The 27,311-nt window shown below is 40.6% G+C and overlaps 1 protein-coding gene across 1 annotated transcript in view; it reads left to right on the top strand.

Moving 5' to 3' along the window:
- sntg2 (syntrophin, gamma 2) overlaps window positions 1-27,311 on the top strand; it is a 122,527-nt gene that overhangs the window by 33,885 nt on the left and 61,331 nt on the right. The window contains exons 6-9 of the mRNA XM_008277244.1: window positions 1,938-1,979; window positions 4,400-4,487; window positions 8,219-8,301; window positions 24,603-24,727. Coding sequence (XP_008275466.1) covers window positions 1,938-1,979; window positions 4,400-4,487; window positions 8,219-8,301; window positions 24,603-24,727 — 338 coding nt within the window. The remainder of the gene's footprint in view (window positions 1-1,937; window positions 1,980-4,399; window positions 4,488-8,218; window positions 8,302-24,602; window positions 24,728-27,311) is intronic.

Below are 27,311 nucleotides of genomic sequence, written 5' to 3'. Positions count from 1 at the left end.
GGGGACGATTGTGAAATGACTAAAAAAAAACTACTCATTTAAAACCCTGCTTCTCTGAGTAAACAAGTCACAACTTTTCTAATTTTTTATGATATCAAAACTTGTTTTTTGAATGCATTTTGAGAGTTCTACATGTAAATGATCTCCCACCTCTCCTACCCTCAGACAGCTACACTGAAAGAGGCTCAAAATCACCAGTTTTTTCTTTATAGTTTTTTTTTTCTTTTGTTGTTGTGGTTTTGCTTATCTTATTGAGGCTGACTTATATCTCTTTGTGGCTATGTTGAGTCTCTTTGTAGTGATTTTGACTCTTTGTGGTTGTGCTGTGTCTCTGCTGTGTAGTTGTTTCACATCTTATTTTAGTCGTTTTGTGTTTGTAGTGGGTTTTTTGTCTCTTGGTGGTTGCTCTGTTATCTATTTTTAGCGATTTTGCATCTCTTTGTGATTGCTGCCATTTGCATCGCCTTAGTTGCTTTTTGATTGTTGTTTTGTGTCTTTTCGTGTGTGTCTTTGTTCTGTGGTGAACTCTTTGGCATCTCATTTTGGTCATTTTGTGTTCCTTTGTCGTTAAATATTGTGGTTGTTTTGGGATCTCTGTTAGGGACGTAATGGTTCATGTGTTTTTCCTGAATGGTTCGCTATGTGTTGTTGGGTTCAATATAGAATCGCCTCAGCTCGGTGCACCCTGTGGGCAAAACAATTACCATCTGAAGTATTTATCTCTATAAACTTGCACTCCTGGAACGGAAATTGTAGCACAAGCTCAATTTGGCAATTGTTCATCAGCCACAGCGTGCTAGCAGGATTGGCCTTGAAAGCTGCAGCCACTGCCAGTTTTATTCAACATGTATGATGTGTTAACTCGCAGTGTACCTTAAATATGAGTTCCTCTGTGGCCTGGATCTGCAACTTTCTCTGCACATTGTACACGTCAATCAACTGGCTACCATGTGGAGTTCACGGTTAACACCAAGCCTTGCTGACAGTTCCAAGATTTCTCCTAACAAGATGGTTGTGTCCATGTGTTTGTGCTGTATCTCTTTACAGTTATGTCTTATTTTAGCCATTTTCTGTGTGTTAACCCTTTCAACACTATAGCCCGCTATACCGGTCTGCGGCTTTCACCCCGTCAACCCTGCAGCCTGGTGTAGCAGGTTCCGGTATATGGCGACTTTCTGTTACATTCATTTTGATTGTCTATCAGTGGGAATACACTAATGGGAACAAGTGATTCAGTCATGAAATAAATTATGCAAATAATAAGAATAATAATAATAATAGCATACAGGGTTCTTGCTAGCGTCATAACAGAGTACCGACCCGTTACGCTGCTGCCTGAAAAAATGACGCTGCACATTGGGCCGATACATTGTTTTTGAGGCTACGTAACGGGAAAATATTTAACAACTAGCGCCAATGGAGTTTCACTACTGTCGACTTCACTGCTAACGCTGCTGTTTGCTACCATATTTGCCGCTAACCTCTAGCAGCATTTGCTAAAACCCCCCTACCCCCCGGTCCGCTGTCATGGAATCCTAGCGAGGACTCTGGCATACAGGCATATATCGCTGGTAATTCTGTTCATTCAAGCCAAAGTTACTCAGTGCTGAAAGGGTTAACATGCCTTAACATGTCGTCTGTCTTTGTGGCCGTATTGCGTCTCTTTATAGTTGTCATCATTTTTGCATCTCTTTGTTGTCTTTTGCGTCTGTTTGTAGTTGTTTTGTGCCTCCTGGTTGTTTTTGCATCTCTTTGTTGTCGCATCGCTTTGTGTTCTCGTCTCTGTGGTCATCTGGTGGCCTTTTATGAGCAAATGTTGATCCAGTGGTTCGGTCCAAGAACCCCAGTCCTGTGCTTAGAAATACTAAATTATCACACTTTCTAAACGATATATTAACTTGTTTGCTTTTCCCCCCTCTCTTTGTTGGTTTCTTTAGGTCAATGGCATAACAGTAGAACATTGTACTCATGAAGAAGTTGTGAGTATTTTTGTAATTACCTTGCACAAAGCCAACACCCTGCTCCATCCGTCTGCCATCCTCCTTCCAGGTTTAACACCAGATCCCACTAGTTATCAACATGGAGGTGCACTTCAACAATCTGAGTTGTCATCTTGACAGGAGGCTGTTTGTCTTGCGGTTTACACTGTGACAAATGGAAAACAGTGAAAAGGAGAAGATTAGTATCAAAAGCGATGTGGTGCCAATATTTAGTGGTTTATCTGCATGGCTGCTCGCTTTTTTTTTTTTCTCTTCTTCTGTTTTGTTCATTTTTTTTCTCACCAATTTAGCATCTCCCTTTGTTAAGTATCTTCTATTGTCTGCCTTCACCCCCCCTCCCACATCTCCCTCAGACAGTCTTCCCGTCGATCATCTCTGTCTGCCGTGCGGTCCCAAACAGCTGTTCGCTATATTCACCTCCAGAGCGACAAAAAGCATAATGAGCAGCTTCTCTTCAGAACCAAATCCAGAGCTTTTAATGGCAGCCTGTCACAGTCCCAGCGCTGACAGATGCTCAGGCTAAAGGAACAAGGGCTACCACGTAATGCTGGAGAGGAGAGCGAGGGATCTGACAGCAGATGTGCACTTCGGATGTGCAGAGGTGACCTTGCGTGTAACATTCAGGTGTTTCATTTGGTACAAAACGCTGCTGCTCAAGTCATTACTGGGACCAAGAGGCATGATCGCATCAGCCCTGGTGCTTTTCTCCCTATGAGATTTTGAATGGGTTATAGAAAGTTACTGTTCACTTTTTAAGGACTTAATGAACCTTGCCTTTAAATACACCGCTGAATTATTGACCTTTTGCACCCTCTGGATCTCGAGGTTGACAGATGGAGCCCTGCTGTAAAGATAGACTTTGACTATGGCTAAGGTCACTAATAGTCACACTTTAGTTAGACATCTAAGTGCATTTCTTTCACTAAGTTGCTCTTAAAAGGACTCTTACAAGGATGTTTTAATGGGAAACTTTCGAAAAACGTGTGAAACTCTTCCCCTTGTAATTGCTCCATAATAAGCAAACCACAAACTATGAGCCATTTCATCTTTTATCACCAAGGTTTGAGTTCAGAGTTACCCTTAATGCAATTTTTTTAGGCTTAAGTCGGTCTTTGTTTTTTCTCTAACTGGTCTGACTCACCAGTTGTAGACTTGTAGACACAATGCATTTCAAAAGACATTCTCTTCCTTTTCTGCTAGGTCAGGGGTGTCCACTCCTGGTCCTCGAGGGCCACAGTCCTGCATGTTTTAGATGTTTCCCTCTTCCAACACACCTGATTTAAATGATCAGGATCATTATCAGGCTTCTGCAGAGCTTGATGATGAGCTGATCATTTGAATCAGGTATGTTGGAAGAGGGAAGCATCTAAAACAGGATTGTGGCTCTCGAGGACCAGGATTGGACACCTCCGTGCTAGGTGCATGGTAGCGTCTTCATCAACCTGCATGCTGAAAATCGCAAGTTTTGCTCAGGATTTACAGGGGCACCGTTGCTGCATCCTGGGCTTAACCCCAAGGAGATTATGATTTACAGAAAAAAAGCAGAAAAAATCAAGCCAGCATGTAGCAGAATGATAATACAGTGCAGTCAGACCATTCTCACGATGGGTCTGACTATGTGGATTATAGTTGAATCCAGCTCGTCTAAGAGCAAAATTTAGAGTCTAAGTCTGTGTGGCAAGGATCACCTGTCTTTTGCTATCAGAGACCTCACATTATGGAGCTCTGCCTGCTGTACTCAGACAGTCTCCAGGTCCTTTTCAGTCTCTCCTTAAAGCGTTTCACCTTGTGGCAGCTTTTGCAACTGTCTGATGCATAGTTTTATTTACACTTCATAGCTCATATTTATTTGATCTTATCATTTCCCTGTTTTTACATTTTCTCCGTTAGTCTGTTTTTCATTTTTGTGAAGCGCTTTGTAACAGTGTTAAGAACATTGCTTCAAATTAAAGTGCTCTCTTGTATTTTCCTCATATAAAAGATACAAGAAAAATAGGCAGATTTGATATGCGATCCTTGAACCTTACACGAAAGCCTCCTTGGAATCAGGACTCGACGTGTTGAGGACATATTTTATGTCATTTAGACATCAGATAATCAGACTTCCAGAGCGTAATCACTTTGTGGTATCTTCTGCCACTGCCTGTCATGAGCGAAATTCCGGCCTTCAATTTCTGCCTTTTGATGATTCAAGTCAAAGCACTTCAGTCAGGCGCCAACTTCTGATTAAATATTCTTCACTCATCTCCTGTTACATTTTGTTTGCTCGGGGGTTGTGTACAGCTTGACATGAATGTGGCTTGTTTCATTTATACGAGATTAAAGTTTATCTCGCCGCATCAGTCTCAATCTCTATCTCTCTCTTGCTTATCTATATCAATCTCTCTCGCTCCTGCCAGGTTCACCTCTTGCGTACGGCGGGAGATGAGGTCACCATCACCGTTCGCTACCTGCGAGAAGTTCCATCATTTCTAAAACTGCCTCTAGGTAAGCATCCACCGGTTGCGACGCCGACCAAGCTCACAATAAACTTCATTCTGCTGAGCATCCTTAGCAGCGGAGAAGTAAGCCACATTTATGGGAGATTGTGTTTTATTTTTATTTTTTTTTTTTGCTCAACTTAACGCTTTAAAGCTGTTCAATAGATGAGCATTTATTTCAGAGTAATAAATTGTCACGCTCCGTGGCCCGAGGCGAGCAGTAATGTCAGAAACACCCAGAGCTGCACTTAACTTCAGCAGCTTGAAAAGATGAAAACTGAGACACTAAAATCATCCATGTGGAGCTGAGGAATGAAGGATGATAGGTGAGAGAGGTGAGAAAATGATAGCGAGAAAATTAGAACACGAAGCAGTTAGCGGAGGCAAAAAAAAAAAGCAAATTATAAATGTGGCAATTTTGCGGAGCACTGTTTTATATTAAGTGGGGCTACTTTGTCTTTTTTATATTAAGTGGAGGAGTGATAAAGTACTGCACGGTGGAGGTAGGTGATTACCTGAAATAGCTCCAGAAATCACATGCGAGTTATAATTTATAATTACAAAACACACTTCATTACGAAAACACCACGTTGTCATGTTTTACATAATGAGTGGCGGCGCTCAAGTGTCCCGTCTTACTGCAACACGCCCTCCGTCTCATCTGTCTTTTGTGTTTCTTGTATAATTTGTACCAGTCAAAAGTTTAAACAGACTACTTGTTCAAGGATTTTCCTTTAATGTTAGTGTTCTCTACACTCTAGATCAGTGGTTCTCAAACTGGGGGTCGGGACCCCCATGGGGGTCCCAAGATAATTTCAGGGGGTCGCCAGATCATTGTTAAAAAAAAAAGAAAAGAAAAAAAGCCTACATTTATCAAACAAATGTGTGTTAGGGCTGTCAAAATTAAAAGTGTATACTTCTTCCCAATCCTTTTTTGAACTTGTTAATATTATGATTTGACGATGAGACTTTATTATTTTTTGCTTGTTTTAAAATGATTTTCTTTTGTTTTTGTCTTTTTTTCCCCCTTTCATTTGATCAAAATAAATTCATTCATTCATTCAAAGGAAAATTAATGTGGTAATGTAAAGAGATGCATCTGTGGAATTAACATTAATTTTTGACACAATAATGCATGAACAACAAAGTTATTACTCGTGATATATTAAAAATTCAAATTGAGGGATCACGAACTTATGTTATCTTGGAGGTCGTGGCTCAAAAAATTTAAGAACCACTGCTCTAGATCAATGCTGAAGACATTAAAGCTATGAAATACCCTGTATGGTGTAAATTTAAATGTGTCAAACCAAATATTTTTCATATTTTAGGTTCCTCAAAATAGCAACAGTTTGAGAGCAGCTTTGCACACTGCTGCCGAGCTCCACGAGGTCAGCACCTGGAATGGTTTTCAATTAACAGCTGTGCTTTGTCAAAGTTAACTCGTGAAATTTATTTCCATCTTGATGCGTTTGAGATCATCATCTGCTGAGGTAGATGGTTTGGGAAAACGCAGCCGACAGGTGCTCAGCATACGTGGGAGCTTCGAAAAGATGTTAAATATTACAGGTGACGACCTAAAACGAGAAAAGTATTTTGTTCTGTTTCCTACACAGTTCCAAAGATATAATAAATAGTTTTAATGTCTTCAGCACTGTAGAAAATACTGAAAATATGTGTGGGTGTGTCAAACTTATGTGAAGGAGTTTATTCCTCGGCTAATCTGTTAGATTCAGCAGGACTGTGTGGGTTTAGACGTATTTGTCTGTGCAGCTGCAATGATTTGATTGCAATCAATTAATTGTTTAGCTGATTGTCTGGAAATTCATTGGCAACTATTTTTTCACATAAAAAAAAAACACCCAAATATGATCCTTCTAGCTTCTCAAATATGAAACACTGCTTTTTATATTTTATGAAACTAGTAGCAGCCGTATTGATTGACAGTGGCCTTCCAACCTAAGCAAGCAACCAAACAACCATCACCAGATTTCAACTATAAATGAACCCTGGTTGGTATTCAGGAGTCCCTGACATCGTCTTTACAGAGCACAACACGGGCAGAAGAAAGTTCACTGCTCATTTTGTTAGTAGTAAAAGTGTGAATGTTGTGATCTTGTGAAAGCCTGATTTCAGAAAATGTGTTAATTCACTTTTTCGCCCAGCGTTAGACAAGAAGAAGATTGATACCACGTGCTAAATGTGCTTAGTCTGGCTCCGTCAAGGGGAAGCAAATCTGCCCTGTCCAGCACATATCCGCTGCAGATTATTGTTCTTACTTGTTATCTGTTAGTTAGTGAGCTTTAGATTCGCTGCTGGTGGATTTTGTGACATTTGGGCAGAGCCAGGCGAGAACTCTTAATCTAAGCTAAGCTAAGGGTCTCTTGGCTCCAGCTTCATCCATAACGGACAGACATGAGACTAATCTTCTCATCTTAAAGGTCCCACAGTATCACCCTCTGAACAAGTTCATGACACGTCCCCAGAATGTGCATTTCCAGTTTCAGCTGAAAATACTGCACAGATAATAAATGCTACCATTCCTAGAATAATCCTGTTTCTAGACCTGCTCCAAATGCACCGTTTCAGTGTCTGTAGCTTTAAATCCAACTCAGCTGCTGCCTACACACCTTTGAAGAGAAGATCAGCAAGCACACCTTGCTTAGTGTCTACTGTGGGTGCTATGTCGTATGCCAGAAGGAGATTTTGTATGTTCTAATGCGTAGTATGTCAGATCTAGTACGCCAAACCTGATTGGCTCATTCAGAGATACACTTTCTGATTCATGAGGAAAAGAAAAAAAAAGTTTTGTGGGAAATGTAATTATATTCTAAAACAATAAAAGATTTTGCAGAAAAAGGTGGCCCCTTTAAACTCATAGCAAATGTCTAGCGAACACAACTAAACACTTCGACGTGGAAACTTCTCCTGTCGTTGCATTTTAGAAACAAACCCCCACACCAAGCCTCCAGTCATTGTTGTCTTATGTATTAGCTGTAAGCAAAAAGAAGGAATGGACCTCATGTAACACAAATAATTTCAGTATCCACTCGCAAACACAATATTCTTTTCATTCAGTTTACCGAGTTCTGAAAAGCACACAGATGTAGAAAGTAATTAGTCCAATTAGGTGTGCATGAATATTTATAGCGCGGTCGATGGAGCGCATTCTCCCGAATCCAAAACCTTCACATCTTGCGGGCAAGTTAACATTCACAAGGAAGGCCGCCGCGCAGACACTCTCTTGGTTTCGCTGTAGGTTGTTTGGCTCGACGAATCGGGGGTTTTGTTGCCTGAGAGCGAAATGGTTCAAGCTGCATTCTCTCTAAGCCGTCCTTTGTTGTACCATGGCACAAATTACAAGCAGGAGAGGCCAGGAGCTGCTTGCCACACTTTACCGAGTGTGACCGAACCAGAAAGCAGGTCCTCCAACGCCAAGCTAATATCATATCAAAGAGCAGCATTCATCTTCTCTTGGATGCCGCCTGTGATCTACACAGCACAGCTTAAAGGCAGGGCAGCAGAATAAAGTCAATAATAACCCTTAAAATTTAACACTACGAGCTGGACTGCGCTGTTTGAGGTTGATGCGCAACTTACTTTCTTTGTTCCTGAAGGAATTAAGCAGTCATCGATATGGTGTGAAGTTCGACTAAATGTTTAACAGTGATTCTTCAGAAGGCTTTTTGTAAAGAACATGAATCATTCTCCTTTTTTTTTTTTTTTTTTCATCCCCAGGTTCTCCGGGGCTGGATCACAGCCGAGTATCCTCCCCGCTGTTTGACAGTGGCTTACATTTAAATGGAAACGGAAACAACACAGTAAGAAAGATCTTTTTGATGTTGCATGTGGAAATTTCATTGGATTGTGTTTGATCTGCTTCCCAATCAGTACCTCGATCTTTTTTTTTTTTTTACACACGACTGATGCTCTCAAATTAATTTTTTAACAGATCTAGCTAAAGGTTTAAAACACTGAGGAAGATGTGCTTGTGAGCGGAAGGATCTTTATCTGAGGGGCTGATTCACTCGAATCATTAACACCTTCTAAATAATGAGCTGCTAACTTGAAAGTTGGATGAATATGCTTTTGAAAGTGCAGTCCTTTTGAAGTAGCCTCTTCACTTCGCATTAGTGCTGTGTTTTATCCACGCAGAGGAAAAGTCACATAGCTGGAGCTGTAGACATGACTAGGAGGCTGTATTCAAACAAACATACAATACTTGAGTCTATACTGGCGGTACCTTGAGTCCATTAGGAGTCCTTTAAGATTATTAGTACAATTCATCCTGACAAGCAGCTTCTTCCACTTTCAAAGATAAAGCAGTCTGCATGTTTACTGCCTTGTTAATCATATAGGCTCAATGACCATAACAATACAAGACATCACAACACTGATCTGTGTTGTTGGTTCAGTGTCTCCATCTTCTAACCAGCAGTGATTAGCAGCTCGACATGCACATCAGCTAAAGCTGCATCTGATTTCAAATGGAAGATGTTTGGAAATCATCTGTACTATCGACCCAGAACTGTATCACACAGCGATAGTCAATCAGAAGTAAATAAGATGGTTCTTCTAATTCCATAGTGCAAGGATACAAATGTCCTTATTAATGGCTCAGTTCCTTCAAGTGTCCCAGTAAGCCAGCAGGACCCTGAAACTGCCCGGTCCTGTTGCTACTTAAGCTGTTCTTTTTATGAAAGGCCAAAATGTCTGCTGTGAAAAAGGTTGCGGGATGCTGGGATTTATGTGAGGTCACTAAAATCCATGTACTGATGAAGTAATGAAGGTGTAAGCGGAGCGGCAACGATGGCTCTGATGCTGCAATTATGTCCACACAAGTGGTGTTATGGGGTGATACAGTGTCCTGCTGATGGTCAGCGGAGGTTGGAAGTGCTCAGAAGGCACAGTCACTGTAGTTACATGCATGAAATGTAGGAAAACAAAGTCGAAGGGTTAAAACATACTTTATTCATGAATATTAAAATGAAAAAAACAGGAAAATGGTACATTTTGGGGTAGACAGCAGTGTTGGGAATTAATGCAATACTTATAATAATATAATTATGACAAATATTAATTAAAAACAGTAGTTTGAGTGATGACATGTTTCAGTTACTGTCACATCATTATTTTGAATAATGTTTGGAGGTCTGACATATATACTTGCCACAGCGTTAGAGGTTGTTGAAGAAACTAGTTTCCATCAAACAACTAGAGTCACACCTCTTTGTAGCCTCTCTGTCCTCATTTACACACTGTGACTTGTTACCTGGATTGTTAACTGTTGGTAAGCATTCATAGGTGTTTTATCACTGAAGAAATGTCACAATAGCAGAGATGTATGAAAATGACAACGTTAACGATGACTGAATTCTAGGGGTGTAAAGATTCGATTTTAACTTTGCTGATATGAATACATCAATCGGCAAGGCTCTGGATTCATCTATATCTACTGTGGGGCCGTCGATGTCCGGTTGTGAAGTTATGAGTCGGTTGACTGGAGTTCTGCTATCAAATATGGCCGCTCTAGTCTCACGAGAGTAATACGTCGCAGCAGGAGTCTCAGTGATACATTTCTCTTTAAATTTTCTCACCGCAAATAGATTCAAGCTGCATCACATCGAATTGTAATGTCTTAAAATGTACCGTTAGTGAATCGTATCGTAACCCATGTATCTAGAGTCGTATCGGATCGCCTCTTAAGGTAGAGATGACTGAATTCCATTTAGGTCCTTTAGTTTCAGGGTTCTGTTATTGTGAAAGCTGGTCCACAGTCACACTGTCACGGCCTGATGGCAGACCTGATTGGAACAGCCTTGATGATGTCATTTATAGCACCGGTATTTTTGCTATTGTAAGTCAAATTCTCCGCAGTGAGAAAGGCTCATACAATGTAGATGTAAATGTGATGCATTTACTAATGTCTGGCTTGCTCACCTTTTATAAGAACCAGTTAAACACTTGGGTCTTGTTGGGTGTTGTTGAGTGCTGGAGGTTTAGTGATAGGGTTAGGGTCAGCCATTTTGAACGGTAGCTACTTCAGTCGTAATTCACATTTTCCCCTTATTATTTTCTTCTTAATAAAATGATTACTAACAGCTAGCTGTCTGACTAGTTAACTATATATCAACTCCTTTTTCCTCATGAATTGGTTGTTCTGACATGGAGAAGATAAATTCCAGCTTTCAAATGAGTGTCAGCGATGCTAGCTTGAAAAGTGGCGGCATACTAACTCCAGCTTGTCAAAAGACGATCTGAACACCATGTCAGCAGCTTTTAGCAAGAATCAGAGGATGAAAAGATCTACAGCACATCCAGTTAAAAATCCAAAGGTACAGCGTATCACTCGCCTGCTCTTGAATACCAATGTCTAACCCAACAGTTCTCTGATTTACTCCAGCTCATGCTAGCTGGATGCTGCTGCTGCTGCATGCATCAGCCAGCAAGTCGCTCACAACCATCCCTACAACCTACCAGATAATCTACCAGTGACATTTGTAATGACGGATAGAAGCATGATGACTATAATATAATGTAATTGCTCTACTATTAAACGGCGCTGTTCTGTGTGGTTACAGTACCTTTTCAGAACAGTCTCCATGACAACTGATTCCTTTATGATCGTGATGCGATGCTGTCACAGTGAACCTGGTGTTGGTGGTGTTGAAACCAACAACAAATTCTGACCAGAGTGCAACATTGGTTTGACATAATGTGTTTGTAGGGGGCTTTATTGAGAGCGGCTGTCATTACATTATTATAACACACACCCTTTTATAGCATCGAATTACTAATACATAAAAATACTAATCAGTTACAAAGCTGTCCTTACAATGAACATGATAAGACGTACTCACGATGAAAGAAACCATACTGGTGAGGAATTAGTTTGACGTCATGTGTGACACAAACATGGATGGAGCTCCAGCTGTTCTGCAACCAGCCACTACGTCATTTTCCATCTTTAATTTTTATTTATTTATTTTTTCACCTTTTTTTTAGCCGGTTGGTTCCCTTTGGGTTTTTTTTTCAGGGGGGCCTTGGCCAGGGGGCTGGCACCAGGGTTTCCACCATTCCACCCCAAAAATTTTATTAATTATTTTTTATTCCTTCCAGGGCTTAATTCCTTGAATTCCCCCCGTTCCTTGGGAGTTCATTTAAGGCGGTTCCTGCTTTTTTTTTTTCCGGCTTTTACCAAACATTTAAAATCTCCCAAAGAAACAGGGTCAGACAATTTGGGCGTTTTCTGGAGCAGATTCCAGGACCATTGTGACAAAACGCAGTCTTCCCAAATGCAGTGAAGGCACGAGGGACCGTCCTGATGTCCTGTTTATGGTTGAGGCTTCAAATAACGCAGCAAGTACTGTAACTCATTTTGCTTTTGATTAAATAGTTTTCATTACGAGTAAGAGATGCTAGAAACCAGCAGTTCACAGTGAAACTTCCCATATTAGTGACTAAGTTTCACTTTGCATCGGTTGTCCACAGGAGCAGAATCAGCTCCGTTCACTGGCTGCAGAGGCTCTCTGTGTGTGTTTGTGGTCGCAGCTAGCTCAGCAGGGCTGACCACTAACCAGGCGGCAGCAACGCTATCAGCTGCAGCCCGAGCCTCTGCCTCTCTTTGTGGACCGTGGCTCATACAAATCCGCTTTGACTTTGACATGTTATTAAATGTGAAGTAATCCATAGTGTCCTCTACGCCTATATGCTAGGGCGGTGTTCAGCTGTCCGAAATGCGGGTCCCAACCCTGATAGCCGACTGCTCTCGGAGCCGGTCCCCTGGCAGAGGGAGGAAAATTAAGCTCATCTCGGCCAAACTCTCCCTGTTGTTCTGTCACCCTTCACCGGTTTCAGCATCGGTCAAAATATGGTGATGTGGTGGCTTCACTGACACAGAACAGTGAAGCAAGGTTTGTCCATGAAAATAAGCGTTAAAATCCCAAGAAATATGTTTTCAAAATAGTGCGGGGGAGAATTCACTATGAGCATTTTTGCAATTTACTGTGGAGTTATATGAGTTTTAAAAATTAATTTCAGCTTCATTTGCATGCAGATAGTTTTCCAGTATATGTTTTATTTTTTTATATTTAATCAGATGTTAAGGGAAAACAGTTTCTCACAGCTCTGCATCAAATTGAAAAAGAAAAAAAAGTACAAAAGTACTGAATGTGTGTCATTTTCTTTATAAATCTGCAGCTATATAATCGATTTATGACCTCTGCTCGCAGTAGCAATACAGCAGCTCAATCAGTGGCTGTGGTTTGGGGGTCAAAAGGAAGAACAAACAGTCAAAATCATTCATTTAGCTCCGTTTCGTCCCGCAAAGCTGTTATTGGCTGCTTGAGCCTTCTTGATCTTGGAGCAGTGATAGCTGTGATTATAGTGTGTGCTGCTGGGATGATAGGTGGGAGTAGTTTCACTGTAGAAGCAGCTGATTTCACAGAGTTTAATCTTACCAGAACACAGTGTGATACAAACATCGGGTAAAACGATCCGTACGGCGGCGTCCATAGAAAAAGGAATCAAGTAAAAACATTAATGATGAAATAAATATCCGGCATTTAGCTCCAACTGTGTTGCTCAAATTTAGAAATTGGTTCGAGTATTGCTGTAGAGCTCTTGTGGCTAAACATAATGTAAATGTAAAAAAAAATTTCCCTTGGAGCCAATATTTCACCGTTTTAATGGTGCGACTTCAGAAAATTGCTTATTAAAATGGTAATCTATAATGAAAAGAGTAGCCTTAAAGACCGCATGTCTGGCTCGTGATTTCACATGAATTATTCAGAGAAAGCATGAAGGACAGCAGGTGGCCACTTTAACCTTTCACAGATAATCCAGATTTAAAGTGTTTCCATTTAAATCCCTGGCAGGAGCTGGAGAAGGCAAAACATCCCCGTGAGCCGGGTCTTTGCATGGTCTGCAATTCTTTCAATTCCCAGTATGTGCGCATGGTTTATCTGAGGTAAACAATAGGCCCTGACACATGCATACCTCTGCAAAAGCGAATATCGCATGACTCCGTGTGACATAACGGGTCAGCCGGCTCCGGCGGGGGGAACTTTACATTCAATTTCTCGGTTGAAAACTAGTTGGCTGACAAACGCAATTAGCTCTGTGGTTTCCTCACTCCCCAAATAACAGTGGAAAATACAAAATTGCAAAAGCTGGCCTCCGGAGAGTTTTTCGGTCATGTCACGAGAGATTCTTCTTGCCTCACAAATAAGGACTATTATGTGAGTGGTTGTTTTTGGTCTTAGAGTAATTGCTTGTTGTGCTGTGAGTTATTTTTCAGTGCAGGGGTGAGGCACCAATTCGCTTTAATGCTTAGAGTATAATGATAGAAAGCCTCCAGATAGGACTGGGATTGAAAGTAGGGCAACTCTAACTTTATTTCTTCCCCCGAAAAAAAAAAAGAAGAGCGTTGCATGCTATTAAGTAAGTCTGCGTCGTATGAAACGGTCTGCATTGAAAAGCTTCATTAAGCCAGAGGTTGGCCGATGGTTGAGATAACTACTGACCTCGTGTAAATGATACAGCTTTTGCATACTCTGTGAAGGAGGAAAGATTAACTGGATGTTTCATTTTCTGAGCTTTTCTCAAAAATGTTCTTTTTTATATTTGTTGGAGGCATTTAAAGCTGCACTAATAGGTACTTTTATATCAACAAAAGCAACAAATCTCTTGCGGTAACAGGTGGCAATATTAATGCTAATGTTGCCATTCATCCTCAGTTTGTAATCTCTCCTGTTCAGAGCTGGATGTGTTCCTGTTTGTAGACACAATATTTGCAGGGTTTTGTTTTCAAATGTGTATGTCACTGTGAAGATAGATGTTATAAGAATTACTAGTTGGATTCATAGAACCCAGAAGGGAAGATATCGAGTGTTATATCTGGCTGGAAGACCGCTCTATAATTTAGAACCATCACAAAATTGTTCAAGTGCTCACTTTCTCCTCGCTGTTTTTGAAGTTATTGCGCTACAGCTGATTGTTAGACCTCCAGTGTGCCAACTCTTTTCATTTTATACTCCCATTTCATGTTGTCAGCCAACTACCAGGCCCAAGGCTGTGGTTGAAGGGATTCTTTTGTTTTTTTTTAACCATCATACCCTTGATGCTTGATAAAATCTCCCAAATGAAGATGCAAAGACTCATTTTAATCACAGGTAAAATGAAGGTAGGAGCATTCCTGGGTCTCATTTTTTATTATTTTTTTTTGTCTTGATAAGCCAAATGTTTCCACAAATTTGATATCTTCGCACACGAACACTCCAGAGCTTCAGCAGGAAATCCCTTTGATGTGACTTCCTCAGATCTGAGAAAGAACTTCTTCCTAGACTCACCGTTTTTCATAAATGCTCAACAATCACACAGGGAGAAATGGTGGAGAGAGGCTGCAATTTCTCCTCTGACAGCAGACCCACTAAACCCAAATGCAGCGCAGCCACAAGGGGCACGCCGGGGTGAGGTGCATGATGCTCCTATTTTCTTGACAGAAAAGACATTGCTTTTTTTTGAGGCTCATATCGCTGTCTGTACTCGTACTGTACATTAAATGGATGTATGGTGTAAGGCCAGCTGAGTGCACTTGGGGATGTCGAAATTCATTTTAGAAATGCAGGAAAATAAGTCGAAGTAGTGGAGGCAAGTTGAGCGAAAGTTGGCACAAAAAAAGTAAATTGCTATAAGTTATCACAGAGGCACTGCAATGCCGCGTGACAGCAGTAAACACGCTTTCTTTCACATCAAGTAATGACAGGGTAATGCTGGAAGATGCAGTGTGTTTCCCAATAATACACACTAATTAGATCACACTTATTCGTAGCATAGTAATTGTCCATATTGGGTAAACAAGCAGAACTTACCTGCAATCAAAGTCGAAATACTAATTTAGCTAATGGCTTTGATTAGAATTACAGAACTAATTTACTCATTACTTTCTCATAATTTTTCTAATTCCGTCTGTCAAGCTTCTGTGTTTGTGCCCCGCACTGTTTAACAATGCTAATTTAGGGATAATAATAAAAACGCGCTGTTACATTTTTAAGAGATGGCAGTGTCTGATTTTGTTAAATAAATGGTCTGCACTTATATAGCGCTTTTATCCAAAGCGCTTTACAATGTGTTTCTCATTCACCCATTCATACACCAATGGTGACAGAGCTGCCATGCAAGGTGCTGCCTGCCATTGGGAGAAACTTCAGGTTCAGTGTCTTGCCCAAGGACACTTTGACTGTGGAGGGGCTGGGGATCGAACCGCCAACCTTGTGATTGGAAGACAACCCACTCTACCACCTGAGCCCCCCCCAGCCGATTTTTCTGGCAGGTAGTCACCTGATCCACTACTTCGACCCAGACCAAAATATCTGAGTAACTCTTGGTCAGATTGCCGTGAACAGACAATTACAGTCCTCAGAGGATGAACCTTAAGTTAGAATTCCCCTGACTTTCCTCCTACGGCCACCAGAAGGTTAACATTTTTGTTTGTTATACCTCCATGCTAGTGACAGAAATAGCCAAAAGCATTATGTTTTAGGGTTCTCTGTTCAGTTATTCATCCCATTGTTGTGAGATTCTCAGGAATTCATTGGAGGAACTTCCTAAAATTTGGGACAAGCGACAAGTTGAACTCAAGAGATGAACAAAACTAATTTGGTGGGCAGTTGTCAAAGGTCGGTGTGGAATATGTGTCACCTCACGAAACGCGTTTTTGGCCGTAATGAAGTGATGGCATTGTATATCCAATCATTCCTGAATGACATAACTCAAGAACAGTTGGGGAGATTGTTACGACATCTTACATCTGGTCAGATGCTGAATCGGTGGCATTAATCTTGAGTGCCCACCTTGAAACTGTGGTGATTGTGTAGACTTTCTGTGCCGTCAGATTAAAGATGAGCATGAAGCATCCATGAACTCATAACCTCTTTGCAACAACATCCATATTTGAAGCATCGCCAGCTACCATAACTACAACTTTGTTTTCTATCAGAGTCAGACTTATTGGCCAAATCCTGACATATTCAAGACATTTGACTGTTTTTTGTTATTTCTTCTGTTGATGTCTTCACTACCTATATTATTTAAGTCTGACACCGATGTAAACTACAACTTGACTGATTAGACAAGGCATTTAACCGCAAGGCGATAATTGTGGTTTGTCAAATTTCTTGGCAGCTTTTCTATGGACTGGATTTTGTCCTAATACAGTGGAGGGTGAAGGATTTCTTGATGCATTGCTGCCAGATTGCCAAAGTTTTCTTTTATTGAAAACATTTCAAACTAAATTATGTAGCAACCTTCGGTGTTGCAGTCCACCAACCGATTCACGGGACTTACCTTCTCGTTGATTTCTATTTGCTAGTGCCATTTCTCTTAGCGGCAGGATTGATTCCGATCAGATTTAGTACAGATGTTCATGTTCCCCTCAGGATGAACTAAAGTGTTTGGTGATTTGTGCACTACGCTGCAGTACATAAAACAGCATGCTGACATTTGAATTTATGACAGCTTGAAGGCAAAGCTGGGCCCAAAGATTGCATTAGCACTCGCGCAATTTAGAAATGTCCTCTTACGCAGGGAATTAGACGTCACACTTCAGTACGCTTTCAAATTATTTTTGGTTCATGTTACCTTTGAAACATCAGTGTCCATGAAGGAGTGGCTGACGGATGTCAAGAAAAACCACTGTGGCTTTAGTCCCTGTTTTCCAGCTCCACAGTAGAGGCAGGTGCTTTGTCAGTGTAATCCACCCTGACAGCCTGATAGTTTTCCATTTCCTGCCACCTCACCTACTCTCTGCAGAGCTCCACTTGAGAGTTAACTAAAACATTTCGTCCTGGGTTGACATAATTGGAGCAAAGGATGATAATTTCTTTAGAAATGTAGTAATTACTGGTGAGGAGGGGTCTGCATACGGCGTGTTGTAGTTCAGCAATGATGTGCGACTCACTTTGCAAAGGAAGGCACTTTTTCTCTGCTGTTCACTCTGGACTACAGTCCACCCACAGGCTATTTTAATGCTCTCGTAATATGTTCAGCCATTTTGAACTGAAGACTAGACATTGCTCCCTGTGTTGTGAGCACATACCTTTTCTGTCCTGTGTGTGTAATGATAAAGGAGCTACATCAGATTGTTGGGAGAAGTTTGGGGATTTTGCGCTGACAGATAATCTTTAGCTCCAGGAATGATCCACTGTTTGATGTTCACCCAGCTTCACTCATTTGATCCTTAAGCCTGTAACTCATTAGATAATGTGTAATGCATCTGTTCTTCATTAAGTGTGGCGTAATTTGCATTTAAATGTGGCGCACTTCCAGCTATCAGAGCTTTTGTCAACACATTGTGCTTCAGGAACTTTAGGATGAATGCTTTCTGATGCAGTGCATCAGTCTCAGAGGGGGCCGTATTGAACCTCGAAACGCTGAACAATTTTAGAGGCATTTGAAACATGTCACAATCTGGTGTTTTTGCTGCAATGTCACAATTCTAACTTTCATACTGATCGTAGCAGAAATTCAAGATATTGCAGCAGTTTATATTGTAGGAAAACACTGTTTATGTGTTTACCGGGAGTGATGATTGAAAAACAATTTGTAAGATTGCGACCAGTTTATCCCCCGTTTCAGGAAGCGTCAAAAGAATTGTTAAGGAGAGGAATTCTTGGCAGAAGTATTATTTCTAAATGTCTCAGTTCTTGTGTTGTACCCACTGCTTTGAAAACATGGCTTTGGTTACTCCTTTGCTGAAAAGACTGAACCTCAGTCTTTGTACTTGAAGCATTTACATACCGATTGGATCTCCCCTTCATGTCCAAACTCAACTCATCTATCTTGCCACAAACTTCTTGATGAGTTTCGATCTCGGATCAAATCCAGACACTCTGACCAGGTTAACAAATGGCTGCTCTCGTATAGACTGTCACTGTGGACCATGATAGCCTCCTAGAGTGTCACAAGAGCTTAGTCTCAAGTTATGTTTGTGAAAAGACAAGGCACTGAGTTTATTAATACCCGGGTGCACCACAGGGATCCCTATTTGGAAACTGTTTTTTTAATATTAAAATGCAACATAAATTGCCTCTTCCACCCTGTGACACTGGAGAGCTGCTTGTCAGGAGACTGAACTGTTGCTGTTGCTTGGTCCAGCCAGACACAAATCAATTTTTTATGGATTTTTCCATGCATTGTGATGGCTGCATAATTTCTCAAAGCAATACATTCAGGAATGTTGGAATAGCCCTTGATCCTTCTATTACTTTTGAGCCACACATCAAGAGGGTCACAAAACTTCGCTCTTTCCTCCCAAATTTATCAAATTCAGAAAGTGAAATCTATATTTATGCTTTCATAGCATTAAGAATCTATTACTGAAAGTGTGCTTATTTACAGCCGATCCCTGACAGTAACGAGGTCCAGCATTGGTCCTCAACACAGATGCCAGATTTCTTACAAGGCTTTCAGTTGATGGGCTTCTTGTCACATCTTCAGTCTTATTCCTCCATTTTGTCCATTGTGACCTCTCTTTATATATTATATATATATAGCACCTTTCATGAAAATCTTATGGGAATGTTGCATTTTTTTCAACAAACTTCCCTCCATTGGAATAAACTCGCCATTCACATTTAGGAGTGAAGGCTTTTGTGAGACTTCTTGTATTTTTTTGTATTTTTTTTACTGTGCTATGGCCCACCCTAATTTTAGGGTAGAACAAAGTTAACATCTCTCTTCACTTAAACATCAGCTGCTGCTCTTTGCTTGAGAATTGCTTCTGCGTTTCAATAGTGGGACGAATTGAAGCACTGACTGATAAAGAAATCTATCTGGATACTCGTATAAAGATCCTAACTGCGTGCGTGAGATTGTGTTTACCATATGGAATCCAGACTCACAAGTTGTCAGCAGCCGACCTCCAAAAGATCGAGATGGTGACCGGGTGATACATCAGGAAAAACGCTCCCACTGGCACCCAGCGAAAGAAAGGCGTAGATCCAGCTTCACAAGTCAAAGGGGAGCTTAATTGGGCTTACAAGATATCAAACGAGAAACTGCAGGATATCACCAGCACCGGTCGTATAAGGGATTTTTGCCATCCACAATTCTTGGCCCATGTGTGTCGCATGGAGAACAATGCCTTGCAAAAGCAGGTATTGTTCGACAAGCAAACACCAAATAGGACTTGGGCAAATGTTGAAAAGTTACTGGGTGTAGACCGCGCACAGGCAAGGAGGACAATGCTGGATGGCTCGGACTTTAACTGGCTGCTGGACACACGCTTTAGCCCGCAGTCACGCCCGAAGGCCGAGAGCAGGCCATAGGGAAAACCTGATGAGGATGATGACTTCCCCACTGTGCGAGTGTGGCATTGGACTTAAGGGAAAATACCCGAAGTAGCTCACAGGCTTTGCTACACTTAAAGTGGATGCAAACACATATGGGAATACACTGAAATGCGTGCTTTAGAGTAGAATTAGAGTACAATTCATTTCATAACATGTGGATTCAATTGTGCTAACCTCATTTACTCCTTCAGTTAAATGTTGATGCTATGATGCATACATTAGCTGTGTCACTTGGAACCTTTCTAACAGTTGGAACTGACAGTTAGGTGGTGTAAATATTTAGCAACAATCTCCACCTAGTTTGTTCGATTCAAGCCATTTTAAGTTAGGCATGTGTAAAACTCCACTCAGGTTACATTTAAAATAAGCGTTTCTTAAGATTGAACTTTCCAACAGCTGTTTCAACCAGCTCCTGGCACCAGTTTAGCCCTCCAATTTGAGCAACTGAAATCCAGTTTAATGGATGACTGGTTATTAGGTGCTGCAGTCCACTATCCAGAGACTCGCTGCAGACTGCTACAGCTATTCCTTCAAAACCCTCTGGATGAGACGGTGTAATAGAATTTCTGTGTGCTGGACAGAAAGGTGGAAGAAATATTAACGAATCTTGAAGTGGAATTGACATTTTAGTCGTCATGACAACACTATATTCTTTGTAAAGAGTTGTATACAGCAATCATCCGTCATTTTTTTGATTTTGTTGCGTTTGTTATGTAAAGGCTTTAAAGAAAACTTGACTATAGAGTAGTTTAAATGTGAGACGGTGCACCCAGAGACCTATTGCACACGTTTTCCCACTCATTCCTATTCAGAACGGATTCTAATACAGAGAAAGTATTGACCATTAGAGTGGCGGCGAATTGTTCTGAAGTGCACAGCAATTTGAAGTCTCACTTGCTGCCACGTGTGTCCCCACCATCAGCAGGCACCCACAACCCACAGCTTTCAACAACAAAAAAGCTGTTTCCGTGCCACATTAGCACCTTTGATGAGCGGGGCATCTTTAAGCAGCAATTTTAGCTTTTTTCCCCGATGCTCATTACTACCTATGAAAAGTCTAAACGCACCTGCACATTTGCCACACGAAAAAGCTTGTATACCGCAGACTCACTGTTAAGATAATCTATTAAAATGAGCTCACACTGGCAATGGGAATGCAACCTATCAATTTAAACAGCAAGTATATTTTCCCTCTAAAATTGCTTCATGACACCACAACACTTGAGATATTTTCAGAACTAGAGCTAGTCTTTAATGAATACCAACAGGACATTTTCTGGTGGCCTGTTTTTATCCAATTTGGGTTCATTTTCTCTGTTCCCATGTGCCTTTGTGTGAGAAGTGTGGAAATGCGCTATCTATATGAAATAGCTATATTTTCTTTTGAATATTTTCTCTCACAAAGATTGCTCTTCGTATTGGTATTCAAACAGCTGTAGTTATTATTTTTCCAGGGGACCTTGGGAAGACTTGCTGTTTTTTCTGGTGACAGCTAATAAGGAGCCAAAATAAAAATAAGAAAAAAGTAAATGTATTCCAGCTTTTTCTTTGACACTGAAGAATAGATGTTGCCGGCTTTGCACCAACTTGCTATGTGGACTGTTTGATTGTCCTGCCAACTCGGTGGCTAAATGAATTAGGGCTTTCACTGCTCAATTTGATCATCTGTTAAGCTCTCAGTTTTTTTTCCCATCGGAATCGTTTAGAAATTGTAAGTCGTGAAAAAATGCCTGTCACAGTTCCCATTGCTCGTTTCAACAGTGTAGCACTGCTGAGGTATTCAATTTCCAGATAAATATATAAACAACAAAAAACAGCAAATAAGGGGTTTTGATGTGTGGTTTGTTCTCAGTGTAGTAGAATCAGACTCTGGTCAGCTTTCCCTCGGAGTGTGATTTGCTTGAGCACATTTGACACTGTAGAAATCCTGTGGAAACACCAGAACAACCGCACCAAGACACTTTCGAGTAATTGGTCTTGGTCCCGTCACAAACAAACTCTGTGTACATCCTCACTGGGGCCCCAACAACCAGGCAAACGCTGCAATTTTGAGCTAGCGTTTGCCATAATCAGATGCTCTTTGCATATGGGGATGAAGATGAGCAAATGTAACAGTTGCTGAATCGAGGTCTGACTTGGACAAGCAACAAAATACATTGCCTTCTGTGTTTCCTGTCTCATTTCAACCCCAGACACGTACGGCGACGAGTGAAAGCATTACGACTGGTCACAGATGAACGAATAACATAACGGATGATTAGCCTGTAACATCGGACATATCAAGGTTTGGGATGTAATAGATGAAAAAAGAACAGTCGGTTCTCAGAGGAAACATGTTGCATGTGCAGGCGTAAAGACCTGAGTAATTTTGACAAGAGCCAACTCATTATGTCTGGATGACTGAGTTAGAGCATCTCTAAAATAAAGGTTTGTGAAGGTACCTGCTTCAAGTTGTTCAAACCATTAATAGGCAGCAGTCTGATCTGCTGTGACTCCAAACAGCAACTTACAGGACTTAAAGAAACTGCTGCTAATGTCTTGGTGCCAGTTACCACAAGGCGTCTTCTGAAGTCTTGTAGAGTCGGTGTCTTTGTTGGTTGGAACAGTTTTGGTAGCACATGAAAGTCCAACTGCATGTTTAATGGGTTTGGTCTTAATGCTTTGGCTCAGTTGTTCAATCATCAATGATAAGTTGAGTTTCCTGAAACCCAACAGAATGGAAATGTGTGTATCAACTGATTCTGCAAACCAATGGATTCAAAGGTGCATTTTTAAGGTGGAACTACCTGCTGAGATTTAATAACATACATGTCATTGTTCCCATGCAGGCAAATGTGCCACAGCTTATACTATATACCAGGGATCTCCAACTCCAGTCCTCGTGAGCTGCTGTCCTGCAGGTTTTAGACACTTCTGTACTGCAACACGCCTGACTCAAATTAATGGATCTCCAACAGCTTGTTGTCAAGTTCTACACAAGTCTGTTAATGATCCATTAATATGAGTCAGGTGTGTTGCAGTACGGAAACGTCTAAAACCTGCAGGACAGTAGTTCACGAGGACCGGAGTTGGAGATCCCTGGTATGTACAGTATATCCTGAACACCTATATACACCATTGCCCATAAAGTTGGAATAATTTTTGTTATCAGACACATTCCTCTTTTTGTTTCTATTTACCAGATGCAGTGATCACACACTGAGTCCCAGTTACCAGGTGAAACAAATTCTGACTTTGGGATCTGACTAAATAGTGGGACGTCCTGCCCATTGACACCATCAACCAGCTTGTGGACAGAATGCCACCATGTCTTAATGTATTGATCCATGTCAGGGGTGAACATACTCAATATTAGTGACTGAGGGACATTTGAAAGAGTAATACTGGACATTCTTATGCATGAAATCCTTCCAAATGTGTGTTTCCTGTTGACCACGGTTGAAAAATTTAAACAAAACCCTTAATCCTATTGGTCAATACCTCAATTTAGTGTAAGCCGGAATACACAGTTTGCAAAAGTTAATTGTGGTTTAGTTTTTACTGATATGTATTGTATGTAAATTGTGATGTCAATAAAATTTTGGGAAGATACACACTTTATCTATCAAAATCACACTGTCACAATCATTTCATGAGAAGAGGTTAAAAAAATGTTTAATCACTATCGATAAATTAAGACAAATAAAACAAACAGCAGGTACTCAATATCACAAATAACACAATCATACAAAAATAGTTAAAAAAAGATGCCATAAAACAGTAATTAAAATGAAATACCAATGTGACAGTTGGAGAAATTAATTTGCGACATGTTTATCGTGTCCACATAGCAGGATTGAAGATAAAGTATTTTCACTTTAGCAGCAAAACACAAGTGTATTAAGTGCATACCTTTAGATGCATGGGATGAGAATGAAAGGTATTTGTAATAACTGTAAAATAATGTATCGGTAGTTTCTTGTCACCTGAGTAATCGACTAATTCTCATCATTGAAGTAGAGAAAAAAGGTGCTGTATTTACTGTTACCAGATTGTGTTCGGCCCTGCTGAGTGATCTTTCAGTTTCAGAGTAAGTTCATGCTAAATCCAGTTTCTGCAGTCGGTAATTTACTTTTACAGTTGTCCTATTGATCCTGGTTCCATTTTTATTTGTGTTGATTGCAACAGAAGCTATTTTACTTGTTTCCAGAGAGAAAAATCGTGTAATTCTCTCCTGTAGATGGAAAAAAACAAACAAAAAAAAGTCAAGTAAAAAATCTGTGTTGTCTGCTGTGGTTCCCAGCCTCAGTCCCGTAGGTATAAAGAACACTGTACTAATACTATAAACAGTTTACAGTGCTGATTAGTGTTAAAGTGTTTGGGGCAAATTACACTCTTTCTACCACCCCAGGGTTTTAATGCGGGGAGAACTGGTGAAGATATTCAAGCTAAATGCAGTGTTAAGTTGCTCTTACCCCAATTAAATTAGATAATTAGGTACATGAGGGGAAAAAAACTGCTATTTGTAATATATGTTAGAAAACAGCTGGAGTCTGTGAACTTAGGTGAACACTGTGAGAGCCTCTGCCTCTCTTAAACGGAGCACTGGGTTCGTACTGAGCTGCATTATTTTGATGTTTACATACCACGGGACTGCATTTCCCTGGTTAAGAAGGGAATTCTTTGTGCATGTAAATCGTGCAAGTGTTGCATCCAGGCCACATCCTCAATGATCAAAAGGACTTGGCGAGGGAAGCAGGAAGCTCATTGCATTGTTCATGTATTCCACGCAGGCTCCGTCGCCCCCTTCGCCCTCAGCTAATGAACCAAAGTATGAGAAGCGCTGGCTGGATGCCGTCTGCCTGCCCTTGTTGATGGCCAGAGTCTCCAGATACAAAGCTGGCACAGATAAATTAAGGTAAGGGTAATCCAGCATGATATAATTCACCTCTAAGGTGCACAGTTCACTGAGCACAGTTGTTGGCTTAGCAAGCACTTTTCATTTCAGAAGGAGGGATGTTAATGCCAATATCTATGCACAGGCATAAACGGCTTAAAAGGTCACCGCAGCTGTGAGGCTGTGGCTCAGAAGGTGTGACTGCGAGAACACTGGTCGAACTTGTAAATGCTTTTGATTATTATACCTCCCCCTTTTCGTATTGATTTTCTTGTGTACTGTAATTTCACAACCGTTTTCCTTCAGAAGCTTTTTCAATCAGCATTTTCCATCATTGCCAAACGGTGGGGCCAAATAAACCTCGGCGGTAACATTGCTTGACATTGTTTAATGTTTGACGGTCAGAACCTACAGCGCCCATAAAGCATTCTGATCTAAAAGGCTGAATCATTTTTATTTTTGCACTGTATCAACCGTTTTATTGGGTCGTGATTGTTTCTGTATTTCGGTTGGTTTTCTGTCACTTCAACGCAGTGATCTCTGTTTTTGTCTGGTAGAGGTTTGTGGGTAACGGCTGATAACAACCCAGTGCCTTGTGTGTGTAGTATAACAATGTAGTAAACAGAGATGTCAACACATTTACGTTATTGGCAAGTTTTAACCTGTTTTACTCGTGTTTATATGTGAATTAAGTAAATCAAAAATTACAAGCGGATACCAGTGCTTCTGCATCAACAATGTTATTTATTTAAACAATACACTTCTGAAAACATTACTTTTAAAACCACTGCAGTCAGCGTTATATATTTTAGGATATGTTCAAGGTCTATAGGTATTCAAGGTTCTTTTTGCCACAGTGCTGATGTTTGGAGGAGGGGTTCTTGTATTAGACAGGAGGAATCAGGCAGGAGGAAGCCTGAAGCAGCTGTTAAAGAAAGACGTTAAAATATACAAAGACTAAAAGTTAGTTTGGTACCGTGAAGTTTAAGTGCTTGTGCATACGCTCTAAATATCTAATGCTACCATTTTTTTTTCTGCAAACAGGCAGCTTAATGAAACATCTAATCTATTCTAATTGCTTTTTATTCAAATTTGAAATTATTCACCTTTGTCAGTTTCCCTTATCGTTGCTTACACTCGTGCAGTAGTCTGAGTCCAAGTCTCTCACTCTATAGGGCGTGTCAAGCTGCAGTATTCAAAAAATTGCAGGTACTTAATGATAAATAAATGATGGAACTCTGCTCGGCGCAGTTAATTAAAAATGTTTATTAAACTTGTTTATTGGCCACTGCATTGGGCATTATCCAATTTCAAGCCCAAGGCAGCTGCCAGTGATAAGAAAATACTTTTTTTTTTTAAATGCCACACTGTGTCGTGGAGTGTCCTCCCAGGTTAAAGGTGATGGTCAGTCTACAGTCAAACAACACATCTGCTGGGCTGATTTTCAAATACACTGCCTATGAACGTTCCCCACTGTATTTGTATGCACAGGGCTGCTGGTCTGCACTGTAATTGTAACTTAAGTAAAAGTCTAGACGGATGGTTAGGAAAAGACGTAGTGATCGTATCAAGAGTACCAGATGTGGACCGTAAACCCTGTCACTGACTCGTATTGCACCGTTAGATTAGTACCTCTCATGGCAATAGTTCACACTTCATGAAAAGCAACTGATTGATACAACTGAGGAGCTGCAACAATGAAATGATGTGGAGTTTTGCTATAAAAATTTAATTACTAAAAATGATAGCCAAACTCCTCTTAATTGTCTGCCCTCCACAGCCCTATCAGATGAGCTCAAGCACCCCTCCATCAGCACCACCCAGTGCTCCCAAATGTTCAGTGCTCTGACTTGCAAAGCTGCAAATATCTGCCGTTTACCCAGAACACTTAGCGAAGTAATTCAATTCAATTCATCCACACACACACATACACACACACACACTTTTTGGCTTGAAGGACATGTTATCTTTAGAAAACACCATTAAGCCATTTATCACAACAAGACTGTAAAGACAGGAAATAAAAGTCTGATCAATATCACTTAAGTAAAACTCCAGACGTATGATGAATGAATGTATCATGAGTGCCATATGGTGCTGTCAAGAAAGCACACATTGGTAAAAACAAAAAATCTGCACAACTGAAAAGCCAAGACTTACTCAGTTCGTAGAGGTGGTGAACACGTAAACAGACACACTGAAATAGTCGATGTATATCATGTAGAGACACCATTACTTTTCCTACTGTTGGTAACACATGTGAGCACATTGACAGATCTTGTATACATTGATTACAGTTTTTTTCTGTAAAACAAACAATCAAAGAAATTCAGCTTCTGATTTGATCTTTCTTTATAATTATATAAGCCATTTTTCCTAACTTGTATTTACTCACATGCAGCTATTACCTCGATTTTGACAATTTAACCATTAGCGATTTCTGGCTCATTATCAGCTGTTTGGGGCTATTCCTACTATTCGTCCATTACTTCCAGCTAACTATTTCAAGTTTTTATTTGTGGTTTAAACCAGTCATTTCGACTAGTTACCCATGACTTTTAGTAGTTTCAAATATTGATTTATTACTTTCAGCTCATCATAACCA

Source organism: Stegastes partitus, unplaced genomic scaffold (assembly GCF_000690725.1).
Source record: "Stegastes partitus isolate 25-593 unplaced genomic scaffold, Stegastes_partitus-1.0.2 Scaffold93, whole genome shotgun sequence".
In the NCBI taxonomy this organism is placed as follows: Eukaryota; Metazoa; Chordata; class Actinopteri; family Pomacentridae; genus Stegastes; species Stegastes partitus.
Note: the sequence above shows the minus strand (reverse complement) of the source record. Positions and strands in the feature narration are given on the sequence as shown.